This window comes from Xyrauchen texanus, chromosome 15 (assembly GCF_025860055.1).
Source record: "Xyrauchen texanus isolate HMW12.3.18 chromosome 15, RBS_HiC_50CHRs, whole genome shotgun sequence".
Taxonomy (NCBI): domain Eukaryota; kingdom Metazoa; phylum Chordata; class Actinopteri; order Cypriniformes; family Catostomidae; genus Xyrauchen; species Xyrauchen texanus.
Window position 1 is genome coordinate 6,122,823 of NC_068290.1, and position 16,394 is coordinate 6,139,216.

The following is a 16,394-nucleotide window of genomic DNA, read 5'->3' on the forward strand; positions in this document are numbered from 1 at the left end:
GCTAGGATTGCGAAAGTGTTGCAAAAGTATTATTCAATGTTAGTTCAAGTTAACTAATGTTAATGAATACAACCTTATTGTAATGTGTTTTTCACTAATGAAAATAAAGATTTAATCATTTTCACTAATATGCACCTATATAACAATACATAAAAACTGCTGTATTTTTAATACATGACATAAGAATTTTTTTTTGAATGGCACAAACAAATTAATAGTGAATCTGAGTTATTGATTTAAATGAACTGAACTTAAATTCTAATGGCAAAATGATTTAAATGATGCTGTCTTTATTAAACTTAATGGCAGGATTTTCTCTTCGCTTTTATCTGTTGTGTCAATATTGGCTTTTGTATTGATTATCAGTGACTTACCAATACTACCTAAAGCAGCATTCTGGAAGGACAGGATGGTTCCAGGTTTCAGTGGTTGGTAGGTCTTTGCAATTGTGTATGTAATCTGCAAATACAGTTTAATGAGTGTGGCACTTATTACTCTGAAGATCAACAATATCTAATAGTTTTTATCTGCTTTACTTTCAATTTGTTCTTCTTATGTTTTCTGATATTAAAGGGATAATTCACTCTAAAATAAAAATTCTATAATTTACTCACTCTCATGTTGTTAAAAAACTCCTATTATTCCTTTCTTTTTCCACACAAAAGGAGAGGCTTCTTTTCTTGTATGGAAAAAATATTAAAAGAAAGTGAATTGTGACTGAGGCTGTAATTTCCTAACATTCTACCTCCTTTGAGTTCGGAAGAAACAAAAGTAATACTGGATTGGAACAACAGGAAGAGGAGTAATTTTTTTCTTCATTTTTGAGTGAACTAATCTAAGACAAACCTCCTCAGCCTGGGTGTCAGGTGTGAGTCTGTCGAACAGGAAGCACAGAACACGCAGGTCTCGGCAGTACAGCACCAGTTCCTCAGGGGTGAACTTCAGAGAACAGCTGGGGGTCACCAGTTTGGAGCGCGATGGACCCACTGCAACAGACATTTATTCATATATATAAATGGAGATCTGGATCAGAGTGTTTTTATGTCAGAACAGTATGCCAAAATGTCTTAACCACCCGTAGCATGTTTTATTAAGGCGTTTTAGAAACAAAAAATTTTGATATATATTGTTTTTTTTTTAAATAGTTGCCCTCATATGTGTTTATACACAAATAAAAGATACGATCAGTGCCATATATCTGTGATTTTGTAATTTTATTTGGACAGTGTAAATGTTTAACTGTCTGTCATTCCAGAAGTAAAAACTGCTTCACCTGCCACAACTTTGTCGATGGAGGCGAGCGCAACATCGTGGTCTCCAAGCAGCACAGGATCTGCATTGTCCTGTATAAAAAGAGAAGAGGGAAAGCTATGAAGATAATTATGTCTGCAGAGGATGCTACACTAGACAAAAATCACAGATGGCTAGAGACATTTTATAAACTTCAGGAGGCCCAAGGCTTGAAGTTTCACACTAAGTAAACAGACAGGTGCTGGCATCCGTATCCCAGGAACATCTCAGCAATGAGAGGAACTATGACACTCACGTCAGGTTTCCTGCTATCCTGAGGCACGAAGGCCACTCTGAAATGAGTGCAGAACAGAGTCCCAGACAACCAGCCACCTCCTTCTTTAGCCGACAGCTTCTTCCTCACCAGCACGGCCCGCTGCAGCACACACTCTCCTGATAACAAGATTTGTTCACATTATTTATATTCAGAGGCAGGTGGCAAAAATGTGTATGTGCTCCTGCATGGAAAAGTAGTAATCAATATTTCTGGTCCATTTTCATAGAAGCGAAAGACTCAAATCAGAGTGAAATATAATAAGGGTGCTTATTTATCAGTTTCTGAATTAAATTCATCATACATTTTACATTGTTATCTTAAACTCAAGAGAGAACAGTATGGAAGAATATTAATGACAAAAGTTTCTAATTAAAAAGTGTAAATAAAACATTTACATATGTAAGAAAATATGAGTGGTGCTTGCCTATGCAAAATGTGGGTTGTTTGTTACTGGTCCAAGTCTCTATAATATTCTGATTCCTAGATATGACACGGGGTCCTTCCTTCAATGCAAGTTTATGGATTAACAACAGCAGATAAATGTTGCAGTTTAGCAAAATTTACTTTAAATTAATCCCTCGGCAGTCCCACTGAATAATGCGATTATTAATTCTCAAGTAGCCAAAACCAGTACATGCCCTACTTCTGCATTTAGGAGATAAGCTACGGCTACGAGAAGTTATGCTCTTTTTCATTTCAATATCCTTTGAAATTTCAGTCTTTTCACGTCTTTTTTTATTTTTTTTATTACCTTTTGGTAATTGTTCTTTTACTACTTTTGTCTTTTTCCCTCTTGAAGATTGGTTGCGTTCAGCTTACAGACTTCGTTCTTCAGTGACTTGTGTCTGACGTAATGTAATTTGGCTTTGGGTGCTTTGAGTCTTCTTTTTAGCTGAGATAGAATCTTTGTTTATGTATTGTGGTTTGTCATTATTCACCCAGGTCTAGTCTGTCTGGTTTTCAGCAGTGCTCGTGACTGGTTTGACCACAGAGGCATAAGACTTCCTTATATTAAAAGGCAGGAGACTCTTCAACCACTCTGCGTGCTTCAACTTAGCTCACTCTCGCCAAACATTTTACTCTCTGGATTTCCTTTGCTTTGATCCAAACTGGACAGACTTTTGATGAAGCTGAGTGATAAGCTGCGCAGTTGTTAATCCAGTCGCAGCCATGGCCAAAGTTTTGACAATTAAAACATCTTAGGGGGTTTGGAATGAAGACGTTGACAGGTACACTCAGATATCCTAATTGGATCCTTTCTGGTGGTTGTGGTTTGTTGAATGTCCCCTTGTATGTTCCAGTTTTAATCATCTGGTATTCTTTTTTGATCGTAATTCTTTTAACATTTGTTACACCTTGTTGAGTCAATTCCGATGCCATGTCAGCCTCATCCATATCTTGTAGCTCTCTGGTACGGATAACTCCTTTACTGCTGTTTAGAGATGGATGATACATGGCTTTTATAGAAACATTGGCCAGAATCTTTTTGGAATATTCCACTAGTATTTGTCCAGACCATAGTTTTTTCACATCTTTAACTGCCCGAACCCGGGATACCTTTTTGTATTGCAAAAGCGGACAGCTTAATCGGAGGCATGTCAGGTAGTACAGATTCTAAAAGAAGGATTCTCTGCCAATTTTCACTTTTTTGGGAAAACATGCAACAAGTATCAGGGTGATCATCCACATTCTGTTCCAACATTAGTTGCTTAGGGTTTTTTTTGGTAAGTCATGTTTGTGTTATTTCGTTTAATTACTCCCACTTCCCACCCACCTTGGAGTCCAAGAAGGGGATCAAAATTATTTTTGAATAAGGTGAGTTACAGAATAACAAAAAAGACACAGTACTGCAGTTTAACATTAGTAATGCCTTAAACACACTCATACACACATGAAACGAGTCTGGTTGCTGCTGTGGTCACTTTTCAAAGCAGAGTTTCTTAATTTTATGATTCTCAAGGGTGCGTTGGATCTCAAAGCTCATTCCAGGGGCACCATGGGACACAGATGTCAGAGAGAACTGTCACAGCGATTAATAAATATTTGAAAAACAGAGCACTTATGACTTTTCCTAAACACTGTAAAAGCACTAAATTCCACAAAGATTCAAATCATTTCAGTTTTTCAAACTCACACATTTACCAAAATATTTCATATTTGTAAGCTTGTGGTTGACAAAATCGTCAGCAAGGAAGTATAATTTGTAGAACTGGGCGACATTGGACCTCATTACTGAAACACAATCAAATTTATTTGTCAATCATTGTAAAAACTATTCTCATGTAAATCGTCACATTCAATTCAACCATTCAACCATATTCTTGCATTATGTGACAATTAAAATAAAATGTATATTGTTAAGAACGTCCCAGTTACAAAACGAAATTATAACAACCAATAAAAAGTACACTTAGAACGACACCGCTAATGGTGCATTCATGTCATGTTGGAGTTACTATAATTTCATGATGACAACAGAGATTCTACCCTGAGCCCTTCCTCGGACCTAGGAAATTAATAATTTCTAAGGCAAAAATCATAACACCAAATAATACAATGTTATATCAAGCAGAAATACTGTATATGTAAACTGTTGAGGTCATAGCCAAAACAGAGATAAAAAAACAGATATAAGGTAACCGGAGCACAAATGTATAAATAGCATACATGAATACAATATCCTGCCCACCTTACATACATGTAATGCTTCTATTTGTAATTGCAACAGAATCAACAAATTGAGGCAAATACAATCGACAAGTAATAATGGAAGGAGAGGGGGGAGAGGGTGGGGAGCTGATAATCTAAGGAGTTTGCATAGTAGTCTAAAAAGGATGCCACGATTTTTTAAACTTTTCAAAGAGCCCTGCACACTACATCAGATTTTTTCTAGTTTGAGGACTGACATTACCTCACAAATCCAGTGTGAGTGTGATGGAGGTGTGGAGGAATTCCAGCTATAGGATAAGCCGGCAGGCTAGTAATGTTGAGAATGCCATTAGATCTGATTCATGTCTGGATACCCGCTGTTGCTAGGGGCAAACCCAAATTTTGTGATAACAGGATCTGGGTCAAACTTTTTTTTTTTTTTTCTGGGTCAACATTTGACATATGTAGGAGAATGTGTTCAAAATCTCCAACCAGAATGTATACAATTTTGGGCATGTCCAAAACATATGGCATAAAGTAGCAGGGACCTGATGGCTTCTGATACACTTTGGACTTCCTGTTCATGATGGCATGCTGCACGAGTGTTTGTAGCATGCTAGCCTGCTTAGCATTGCTTTCTCTTATTCTCATACATTTATCGTTTTATCCTTAGTCATTTTACAGCATGTTGCAGGTTTTTCTAATTTTCTTCTGTTTCGTCTGTGTGTATTTTACCTGTTGATGTTTGCGCGTAGCTCAAGTCCTCCAGCATTATTCTCTCATCGCTATTAAACTGTGTGTATTTTACAGCGCACACCCGTTTTTCTCCTCTGTGTTGCATCGATCTCAAAGCAACGCTTATCAAGAACAACCGTAACAACAAACAATTGCATGAGAGATTCACATCGATCTTAAACCCTCACCGCTCAGGAACAACCAACAACTACGGTAAGTCATGGCATCCACTCATGTTATTTCTTCCTGCATTGCATGTCACATGTTTTGTTATTCACATGTAAGAAACTAGTCAATCTGACAGAGAAGGTTAATGAGTTAGAGACACGCATCCGAACGCTAGTGGAGGTCAGTGAGAAAGAGAAACCGGTAGATACTGTTTCAGATGCAGGTAGTACAACAAGAAACACACACACTTTGGTTCCGGCTCTAGAGCCCCTGCAGCAGGGCGTTTGGGTGATGTCTAGGTGGCATACTCGCTCAGCAAATCGACACCTCTCTCCCATTCCTGTTAGGGTTTCCAATCGATTCTCCCCACTCAGTGATGCACCCACTGAGAATCATGTTGAAAGAGCCTTGGTCATAGGTGATTGTGGCATGGGGGGGCGTGATCACGTGTCGGTCTGCGGGAGAGGGGTAAGGCTCGTCACCTGGGTCGTAGTTATCTCTAACACCTGTCTCTCATTATATTGATGGTGGAGGGAGACCTAAAAAGGCATGCCAGAGTGTCAGAGAGGGGAGAGAGTGCCGAGAGAGAGTGAATTGCTTAGTGTGCTTCATTTAGTTAAAACGATTTTCTTTATTATCGATGGTTACCATCTGAGAATGATTGAGAATAAAACAAAATAAGATCCTTTACATTGATTCTGTTGTAAGGAATGTGGAAATAGACACTCCAGCCACTATTGTTTTTTTGAGTTTTTTTTTTAAATAACCAATTTTTTTATTGAGTCCATATACAAATCTAAACAAAAAACATGAATCAACACTGAAAATACTGAATCAATTTTTAACAATTATGTAAATTACAGCCAAACTGTGTAACAGCTTCTTCCCCCAAGCCATCAGATTCCTCAATACTCAGAGACTGGTTTGACACACACACACACACACACACACACACACACACACGTACGGAGTTGCACTTTAAATACTGTCACTTTATAACTGTCTGCTACCTCAATAACTGCTATGTGCATAGAACACCATCTCATAGTATGTTATGTTTATGTTTTTAGAAACTGTCATCTTTTTGCACTACTGTGTACTGGTCGGCGCTGCACTGTCTCTCACTGTGCCTATTGTCCTGTTCATTGTCAGAAATGTCTTGTACCATCCCGTACTTTTTGCACATGTTTGCACGTGCACTTTATATAGGTATTTTATATAGGTATTTTATTTAGTTGTGTAGTTTCATGTGGTCCTGTGTTTGTCCTATGTTGTTTTTATGAAGCACCATGGTCCTGGAGGTTTTGCTGTGTACTGTACTAACTGTATATGGTTGAAACGACAATAAAAACCACTTGACATAACTTGACTTGTATCCCTGTCTCAACTCCTATCCTGAGGTCACCAGAACTGGCTGGTCCAGCTCCATTCCTGCTTCATGTTGGACTCCACTGCTGAGTGATGACGACTAAATGCAGCCGGTGCCAGCCAAACATCACTTCAGTTTATTGCAATGGACTTCAGAGGATGAACTGATGCCAACTCCAACAATAAGACATGGGATACATAATATGCCATTGACTGAATACCTTGGATTTAGGATAGACTTCACCGAAATTACCGACCAGTTGAGCTGCGATTCACCTCACTGATCTCTGCCTGCATCACCTCAGTCTAATGATGGACTACACTCTTATAATGGAATACATAGACTAAAAATTAATTGCCAACAAACTCCTTCAAAGGTCACTGCATCTATGTGCACTTCTGCAGTATACTGTATCTAGGATGAACAGCAAAGACATAAGTCAGAGGGGAACTGGCCCCACAGTGAGTCTGGTTTCTCTCAAGGTTATTTTTCTCCAATAACAAACATCTTATAGAGGTTTGTGTTCATTGCCACAGTCGCCTTCGGCTGGTTCACTGGGTTTCTAGATACAATTATTATATAATTACTTGTTTTTTTAAAACAATTCACAATTGTATTTTATCAAACTACACAATGATGACTCGAAGACATTATAGATATTACGGTTTCATTTTCTGTTAATGCATGATTTTCTATAAAGCCGTTTTGAAATTATGTGTGTTGTGAAAGGCACTATAAAAATAAAATGAATTGACTTTACTTGATTTTGGTCTGCACCAGGATACATCTGGGCCAGTTTGGCTTTACAGAATTGTAGGTGGTTAAGTACTTTAAACTGTAACAATCCATGTCTAACACAAATTGAGGATGTATGTATTGTTTTGGTAGCTCTTTGCCAGGTGTCCTCAGAGAGCTCCGTGTCCAAGTCCTCCCCCCACTGTGCTTTCAGGTGGTGTAAAGAATAGCATTCCATTTTCTGAATAGTACTAAATAAGTGAGACACATAGCATGGTAGGTAGGGCTTAAGCTTCAGACACTCATCCAGTGGGCTGTCTGGTAGTTTGGATGAGAATGTTGAGAAGTGTGTGTGAGTGAAATCGCAGATTTGTAGGTACCTGAAAAACATCGGACTGTGGCAAGTTGTCTTCTTTTACTAAATGGTTAAAGGAACCAAACAGCCCAACAGAAAAAGGTCCCCCACAGTGTATTCCCTTCCCAAACCAGATCTGAAAAGCTGCATCTATCAAGGAAGGTTTAAACAGGGGTTCGAGGTAAAAGGCATAGCTACCAAGGTCTGCATATGGCCAAAGTGTTTACGGAATAGGGTACATATGCACTGGGTGCCTCTCATGACATGATTATCTGTATGGACCCCCACAGTCACTTGCAGGGGAGAACACAACAACGAAGCTGGAGAGACCGGTGATCATGCCTGCTGTTCCATAAGGGACCAGTTCGGGCCTTCCCCATTCACAAAGGTATCGTCCCAGATAGTTAGTTTGTGGATGTTGGCTGCACAGTAATAATACAAAACGTTAGGCAGTGATAGACCACCATTTACTTTGCACCTCTCCAGAACAGCTTTGCGTATGCAGGGTATAGTTTTATTCCAAATAAATATGCTAATGCATTTATCTAGGTCTTTAAATAATGATTTTAGCAAAAAGATAGGAACTGTCTGAAATATGTATACACATTTTGATAGAATAACCATCTTTATTGAATTAATGCGACCAGCCAGAGACAATGGGAGAGTTGACCAACGACTGAGGTCCTTCCTAGCTTGGTCCATAAGTTGTTGAAAGTTATGTTTGAAGAGCTTTCTGTAACATCGTGTTACCTTGACTCCCAAATATGTTAAGGGACTGGTCATAACTCTGAATGCGTATGGATTAAAGGAAATTGCTTTCTTGTTAATTGGGAATAATACACTCTTTGTTAGGTTGATTTTATAACCTGAGGTACACCAAAATGTGAAGTAATGTCCAGATACTTTGGAATTGAAGCCTTGGTGTCAGATATGAACAACAAAAGGTAATCCGTGTATAAGGAAATTTTGTGGAATTGGCTGCCCCTGTTAATGCCCCCTGTCTCATCGTTTTGTCACAAAGCTACAGCCACTGGTTCGATTGCAAGATCGAAAAGGAGTGTCGACAATGGACAGCCCTGTCTTGTGCCTTTTGGAGGGTAAAATATTTAGAGTGGGTATTGTTGCTCCTCACCAATGCCTGTGGTAGATTATACAGTGTTTGAATCCAAGAAATGAAAGTCAGGCCAAATCCAAATTTGCATCAAGTTAAAAAAAATATTGCCTATTCACGATCTGGACAAAAGCTTTGTGTGCTTCCAATGAAACGATTCTCTCTGGGAACTGGGACGAGTGGTTAAAGAGTAAATTATATGAAGGAGGCGGTGCAGATTGTAAGATGACTGCCTACCCTTTATAAAACCTGTTTGGTCAGGATGCACAATGGTCATAGTATAGATTCCCACACATTCTCCATGTTCGTAATGGCTTTGTCTTGATTTTAAGAACATTTCCTCTGCTTGTTTACATATAAGATGATTAAACTCAGCCTGCAATGCGATCCTTGTCTTACAAAGGTCTGCAGATGGAGAGGCAGAGTGTTGCTGGTAAACATCATGGATAAGCTTGTCAAGTTCTATGAAGCATTTTGACCTGCTCGAGTCGGGCTGTGAATTCTATTATCTGACCCCGAAGATATACATTTAATGTTTCCCATAAGGTGAATATATTAGCGTCTGGCAGCTCATTAGTTTAAATTAAGAAATCTATCTGTGCTAAAAGGAAATCTACAAAGTTCTTGTCCAATAAAATTATTGGAATAAGTCGGCAATTGCGATGTGTGGTTGAATTATCCAGAAGCCAGAGTTCCATAACGACTGGTGAGTGGTCTGAAATGACAATACTTTCATAGCTGCCGGATTTTAGAAGTGGAAGCATTTTTTTGTCCAGATGGCAAAAGTTGAGAAAGTTCTTGAATATGTCTAATGCACTGCAGACAAAAAGGAAAACTCCATTGATATTGGGTTTTTAAATCTCCATTGGTTCTACTACACCACTGGACTGGCAGAAGACTCTTATAATTTGAGCAGATTTAGAGAGGGTCTGTTGGTATTTTAGAATGGTCAAGAGAGGGATGCAAAACAGCATTAAAATCTCATCCCAGTATCAGGTGATGTGAGCCCAACTCTGGGATGCAGCCAAACAGCTCCTTAAAGAAATGAGGGTTATCACAATTAGGGGCATAGATGTGAACTAAAACTACAGTCAAGTTATATACAACCTGCCCTGGACAGTAACAAAACAAATTGAAGGTATGAAGTGAACACTTTTCTCAATTAAGATTGATAATTGGGAATAGGTGTTCCATCACACTTGGAGTTAAATTTAGAGTGGAAGACTTGTGACAAAGATCCACTTTGAAATCTGGGGATATCTGAAGTACGCAAGTGTGTTTCCTGTAGGAATATAACATCTGTCTTAAGTTTCAATAGGTGGGAAAACACCTTGCTTCGTTTAACTGGGTAGTTGAGTCCCCTTACATTCCAGCTTATACATTTTGTTGTTGTCCTGTTCATCCCATCTGTGGGGGCCATGACTGAAAAAGGGAAATTGAGGAATATCTAGATAAATTCACCATGAAGCAGATCCACATCTCTAACCCTAGAGTTAGGAAGGAGATGGAGAGAAAGAGACAAACAGTAAAAACATCTAACGTAACGCCCATTGCTGGCCCCTCCCCAACTGAGAAGCTGCAACCTAGTAGTGACTCGCCTCAATCTGGGTGGCAGAGTACAAATCTCAGTTGCCTCCAAGTTTGTGACCATCAATCTGTGCATCTTATGAAGTTGCTTGTTGATCGTGTTAGATGTAGCGCGTGTGGAGGCCCACGCTATTCTCCGCGGCATCCACGCACAACTCACCACGTGCCCCAACGAGAAGGAGAGCCACACATTATAGCGACCACAAGGAGGTTAACCCATGTGACTCTACCCTCCCTAGCAACCAGGCCAGTTTGGTTGCTAAGGAGACCTGGCTGGAGTCACTCAGCACGCCCTGGATTCATGACTCCAAAGTGGTAGTCAGCGTCAGTACTCACTGAGCTACCCAGGCCCCCCAAAAACCTTATGTAATAACCATTTAGCTTAACATTTGCAAACTTTACAGTCAACGAGACCTGTTTAATGTGTGTGTGTGTGTTCATGTCTATGTGTGTATGTGTATGTGATTAAACTTGTCAGCGCATTGAAGTCTAATTGTCCATCCATCCATCTTCAACCGCTTATCCGAAGTCTAATTGTAAGAATTTTATTTAAATATGAATATGGTATATTAGGTAGATATGTGTCTGCAGTGTACTGTCATATGTTCTGATCGCCTATGTCAACACATCTTGTCTTAGTATAATTCAATTAGCCAGTAGCTAAACCAAACATGGATTGCAACATCTTTTACTTTTCCATAGTGAAATGATTGTTGATTTTTCAGAAAAGAGTTCTCTTTTTATTATACCACCTTCTGCTGATTATTAATTGTGTTTATTACCAAGTCTTATAATTTGATCGGCAGTTTATTATTATCGTAATCAAGTTCTTGATTTTTAATTAAAACATTTTTTTTAAAGAATGTAGAGATGTGTTTTTTTCTTAAGTGATTTTACTTGGCTGATTTTATTATTTGAAATCTCTTGTTGTACAAAGCTGACATTTGTGTGCCTCTGTCCTCTACCCTGGACATAAAGCTTAACTATGCATATGGTCTTGAAGGTAACTTATGTAGTCAATATCAAGTACATAATAATAAACAAAACTTAATATAAATTTGCTTTGATAACTGTGTGAATTGATTATTCTATCTTCTTGTTTTTGTTTCAGAATGAGGAGTATGTTTAGCTAGATCATGATTAAATGCAACACTGGAGGGGGAAGGATTTTTGTTCTTTGTAATGGTGTGATTGGATTGCAGGCTTTGTTTGGCATTATGAAAGGCACGAAACTATGCTAGAGAACTCTTTAGGCCAGTTGTTTTACTCAACAGTAGTTCTAAGAAAACAAGCTATGAGCAGTGAAGGATTTGAGGCGGAATCCTTTAATATGTGTAATAAACAATGAACATGTGAAGGCTTTTTTCACAATTCCCATAACTGGAGCTATTCAAGTCACGTTTATGGCATAATTACATTTCAATGTGACATTCAAGGTCATTTAAAATGACATATAATAAAGTCTTAAACTACTCGGAATTGAACATGCTGTATGATGATGCATAAATTAAACATGAGACTTTCAGTTTTCTCCATAACTGCTCTCAAAGAGTGTGATGACCCTGCATTCAATATGAATTATGGAACAGACTGTAGATTTAATTTTGGGCGATGCAATGGCCTGAAAGTACAGTACCATAATTTTCCCTCAACTTTTATAACAGTACATCTACCCAACATATCTGGATCCATTTTTTCCTCCCTTTCACTCCTTTATCATAAGTTCCACATCAAAACTGTCTTCTTCCACTTTTTCTTACTTTCAAATTCCTTTTTCCAGCTTTCATACTATCTGTCATCTGTTGATGCAAGCCATTTGACAACTGCCCTGAGGCCACCACAACTTCAGCTTATCATGATTGGCATAAGCATTACATATCACAGAATAAATTCTTAAAATATGCTTATTAGGATACTGTGCCACTCTCCCAAAGATCAAGCAATATGGGGGAAAACTTGGCAGTAATTTACTTTTGTTTTATTTTTTAAACAATGTGGCCTTTAGATGGTGCAACAACGACGGCACCCCCAAAACTATCTTTATCAGGCCTCTAAAAGTGGAAATGTGACATGACACTATTTTATTTTGAATAAAATTTTATGAACATGGGTCTGAACATATATCTTATACCTTTGAATTGTACCATTCTGTGCCTTAAGTTCAGTTTTACAATCTTGTAAACATCCAAACAACCTTGGTTCATCATGCCATGAGTATTCAATGTATTTGTAAATGTTTGTTGCTTGCTAATTATTAGGAACACCGAGGTCTATAAATTCAATATCATTAAGTGTCAGAGTTACCAGGCCAGATAATATACTGTATAGTCAAGGCAAATTAATTCACGTAAATTGCAGGAGATAAAAAACTTCTTGCAGCATAACATTTACCCCGAAAGCTGCTAGGTATTATATAGTGAAGATGAGAAATTTTCACAATGAAGGGTAAAGAGTGTGTTCAAATTTTCTCACCACTTAAGGTTCTAAAACTGTGACCTTCATTTACTAAAACAAACCCTAACCATAGGGCTGCAACTAACGATTATTTTGATAATCGGTTAATCTAACGATTATTCAACTATTCGGCTATTGTTGCAATGTTACAAAGATTGATTCTCATTTCAGGTCACAGAACCTCTGGAATTAGTTGGCATGGACCTAATAGGTAAACTTACACCAACCGATCATGGCCACAAATATATCTGCGTGATGGTGGACTATTTCACCAAGAGGCCAGAAGCCTACCCACTTAAGACAAAGAGTGCAGAAGAGGTCACACAGTGCCTCCTTGATCTTATTTTTACAAATTAAGGGCACCAAACAACTTCTGACAGATCGGGGAAGAGAGAGTTTGTCAACAAGGTTGGTACAACACAAATCAAGCCAAAATAATTTAATATGACCATAAACAAAATATGCAACTTGTATATATTTTATCAAAGATCAATTTCAATCGGTGCGATAAACTGGGGATCACTAGGCGTCTGTGTTCTCCCTACCATCCTTGGACAAATGGCCTTGTTGAGAGAATGAATGGCACAATTCAAAGGTACTTTAAATATGAACAGACTAATGTTCAGTATTTGTTCCCATACAAAATCAAATGCAGTGTCATGTTACTGTACATCTTCAATTTGGCCTGACGAAACTGGTTGGCAAAAATCCATCATCATGGCACCTGCATCTAAATTCCACGTTGTTCACACTCAGAACTAAAAAGCAAATCATAACAAAGTATTCCAAATACTACTTATTGTTTGGGAGAGAGGCACGGTATCCATGCGAGGAGCCAAATTATTATAAGAGAGAAAGACAAGAGGACAAGAGGGAGGAAAAAGGAAGGCAGATATGTTGGGTCCATTCACTTTCATGAAAACCGAAGGGTAAAATGTTTATGTGGTCTCATCAAAAAGAAAAACACTAATCAAATTCAATACAGACCACCTAAAGAAGAATGTGGAGCCAGAGCCCCAGATTCCAAAAAGATGGGTTCCTCCTCCCAGACCACCTCCTCCTCCATCCAGTCCCCCTCATCGCAGTCCCACCAAGAGTCTGTCAACTTCAAAACGCAATAGTCCCACCACTCCTTGTTGTTCCAAGGTTCTTTCCACACATAGCTCGCATGACACGTTTGCCATAGCTCATAATCATTCTTTGTGCTAAATTTCCAAGTAATAAATGATATATGGGAGGGCAAGAAGCTCATGTTAGCATTATCAATAACCGCTTTCATCTCCCCTCTCAAGATGCTGATTTGCTTGCATATTTCGTTGTTCTGTGTCTCCGCCTTCTCGTCCATTTTTGCCAACAGTTCAGTTTTTAAAGACGTAATTGCCTGGAGTATAGTTGACTGACCAGGGCCTGCTGGGTTCGTGCCCTCTGCCTGTACGGTCACCTTAGCATTCTTCCTCAAATCCGGCATCTTGTGAATTTGAAATAACTCCACCAAATCTAAATAAAGACTTAAGCTGTCATAATATAACATTGCACACTCATCTTAAAAAACGGTAAAACCGTGTTATGTGTGTGAAGGTTGGGCTCGTTGACAAATATAAATTGAATATGGGGGAGCTCAGTAGAGAATGTCTACATCTCTTCAAGGCCTTACTGGAAGTCCCCTAATATATTTTTTAATACGTCTAGCTACATTGACCTAACCACAGAAATTAGGAGCCATCCATGGTCTTAACTATTCTTATGGCATTGCACTGTAAATATAAGGGCAAGTACAGGTACATAAAGAAGTTTAAAGTCTGGACCTCCAAGACTTCTCGACAAATTATGGAGAAAGATTTCCTCTTATGTTCTGTCTGAATGACATTTCATATTAGGAAAAAACATGCCTTGCTTGCTTTCAGATACTACTACAGATTACTTTTCACTAGCACAATAACTCGGTTAAGTGTTATCTTCATGGGAACAGTCAGAATATTATAACTAGTCTTGCTACACATTCATTTACTACTGAAAATATAAGAATAATTTAAGAAAATATTTATTTTGCTAAAAATGATTAATGAAAAATAGTAGCCTAAACACATTTAGAAACTTTAACTACAGCTGCCACCCTTGTAATAACAAAAATCTAATAGATTCCAACTAATGCAAAATTTTTGTCAAAATACCATACCAATACGTGATCAGATTTAGTTAGGGTGATGATAAACATTAGAAAAACCTTTATTTTGGTCACATTGAGCACACTGGCACAAACGACGGCTTCAGTTGTGCTACACAAACACACGTCTCAGATGAGAAGCATATTTTATTCGAATAAAGCACAAAACACGAGATCATTTATTTTGTTTTGGCAGCTGGAAAATTTTGAAGGAAATGAAGGAAAAACCTTGCCACTGTAAGCGTTGAATGACCAGATGACCAAAGCCGAAACAGCACAGTTTACAACCAGAGCACACTGTGCAGAATAATGTATTCCACATTGCAATGCACTCAACTTGACCTTAAATTTCCATTGAGACGAATGAACCACAATTTTTACCCTGATCAGGAACACAATCACGTACTTGACTCATTGTTTGATTGGAATGCCAAAATTTGAAGAAAAAAAAAACAAACATGCAAAATAACTACTTATATCCAAGATGATAACTGGATGGCACTCGCTGAATTGCACACAAAACTTAACGAGGTCATGACCCATGACAACAATGTAGAGTATGACAGTTTGAATCATTTATCGCTGAATACTAAATATATTTTCAATTACTTACATTCTTTTTTGGGGGGAAATTGTATACAACATATACAATTTTGTCTACTCTGTGTATTCTAAAGAGACTGCATCCATCTGTCCATTGGTGTTTTGAAATCCTTTGACCTGTTCACCCCCCCCCTGACAATACCTAAAAATGAGACTACATAAGTGTCCTCAGGTCTCGGCAATGTGAGCCCTTTGACCTCAAATGGTTAATCTGTCGGTTCCACTCCACATGTGTGCACTCCATATTCATGTCAAGCTGAGGTACAGGATATCTAAGTTTAGATCTCTAGGATTACAGTTGATGAGATGTGCTGCACCTCACATTAAATCTGGTGTTCAACCAAGAATATAGGTTACTGTCAATATGGTGTACACTAATTTACAACTGAATATATGGCTATAATGTAACACTGTGTCTATTGTATAAGTCTACTGCGCAACTGATATACTGTTTACATGTATATTTTATTGTATCTGCAGTGACCGCAAAAAGTATTTTGATAATTATGCCACTTTTAAACATGTCTGAACGTCATTAAAGTAGTTAGCAAAAATAACACGTGGCATGTCCTGTTTGTTAAAGACAGATAGTAAAATTTTTAGGCAAACCATTTAAAAATGAATGCACAAAAACATATATGCGAATATATATTAGTTTCTGGCCATCAAACATTTATACATGTCTACAGTTAAGGGGCTGAAGCCAGGGCTGAACTGGCAATATGGCATACGGGCATTTTCCTGGTGGGCCGACGCACTTTGGGGCCGATCAGGGTCGGACTGGCCAGCAGGATAACCAAGTGGGCCGGTGGGTCGGCCGCGAAACGTGCCGAATGATGAGCCGCCGCGTTAAGCAGAAAAGGACAGTGACCCCCTTGTTGTTCTTGTTTATACCAG

The 16,394-nt window shown here is 38.4% G+C and overlaps 1 protein-coding gene across 1 annotated transcript in view; it reads right to left on the reverse strand.

Moving 5' to 3' along the window:
* The window catches only part of mtmr11 (myotubularin related protein 11), a 46,581-nt gene that overhangs the window by 19,363 nt on the left and 10,824 nt on the right, over window positions 1-16,394 (reverse strand). Inside the window, exons 3-6 of the mRNA XM_052144437.1 lie at window positions 1,547-1,683; window positions 1,274-1,343; window positions 847-986; window positions 375-459 (exon numbers count right to left, since the gene is read on the reverse strand). Coding sequence (XP_052000397.1) covers window positions 375-459; window positions 847-986; window positions 1,274-1,343; window positions 1,547-1,683 — 432 coding nt within the window. The remainder of the gene's footprint in view (window positions 1-374; window positions 460-846; window positions 987-1,273; window positions 1,344-1,546; window positions 1,684-16,394) is intronic.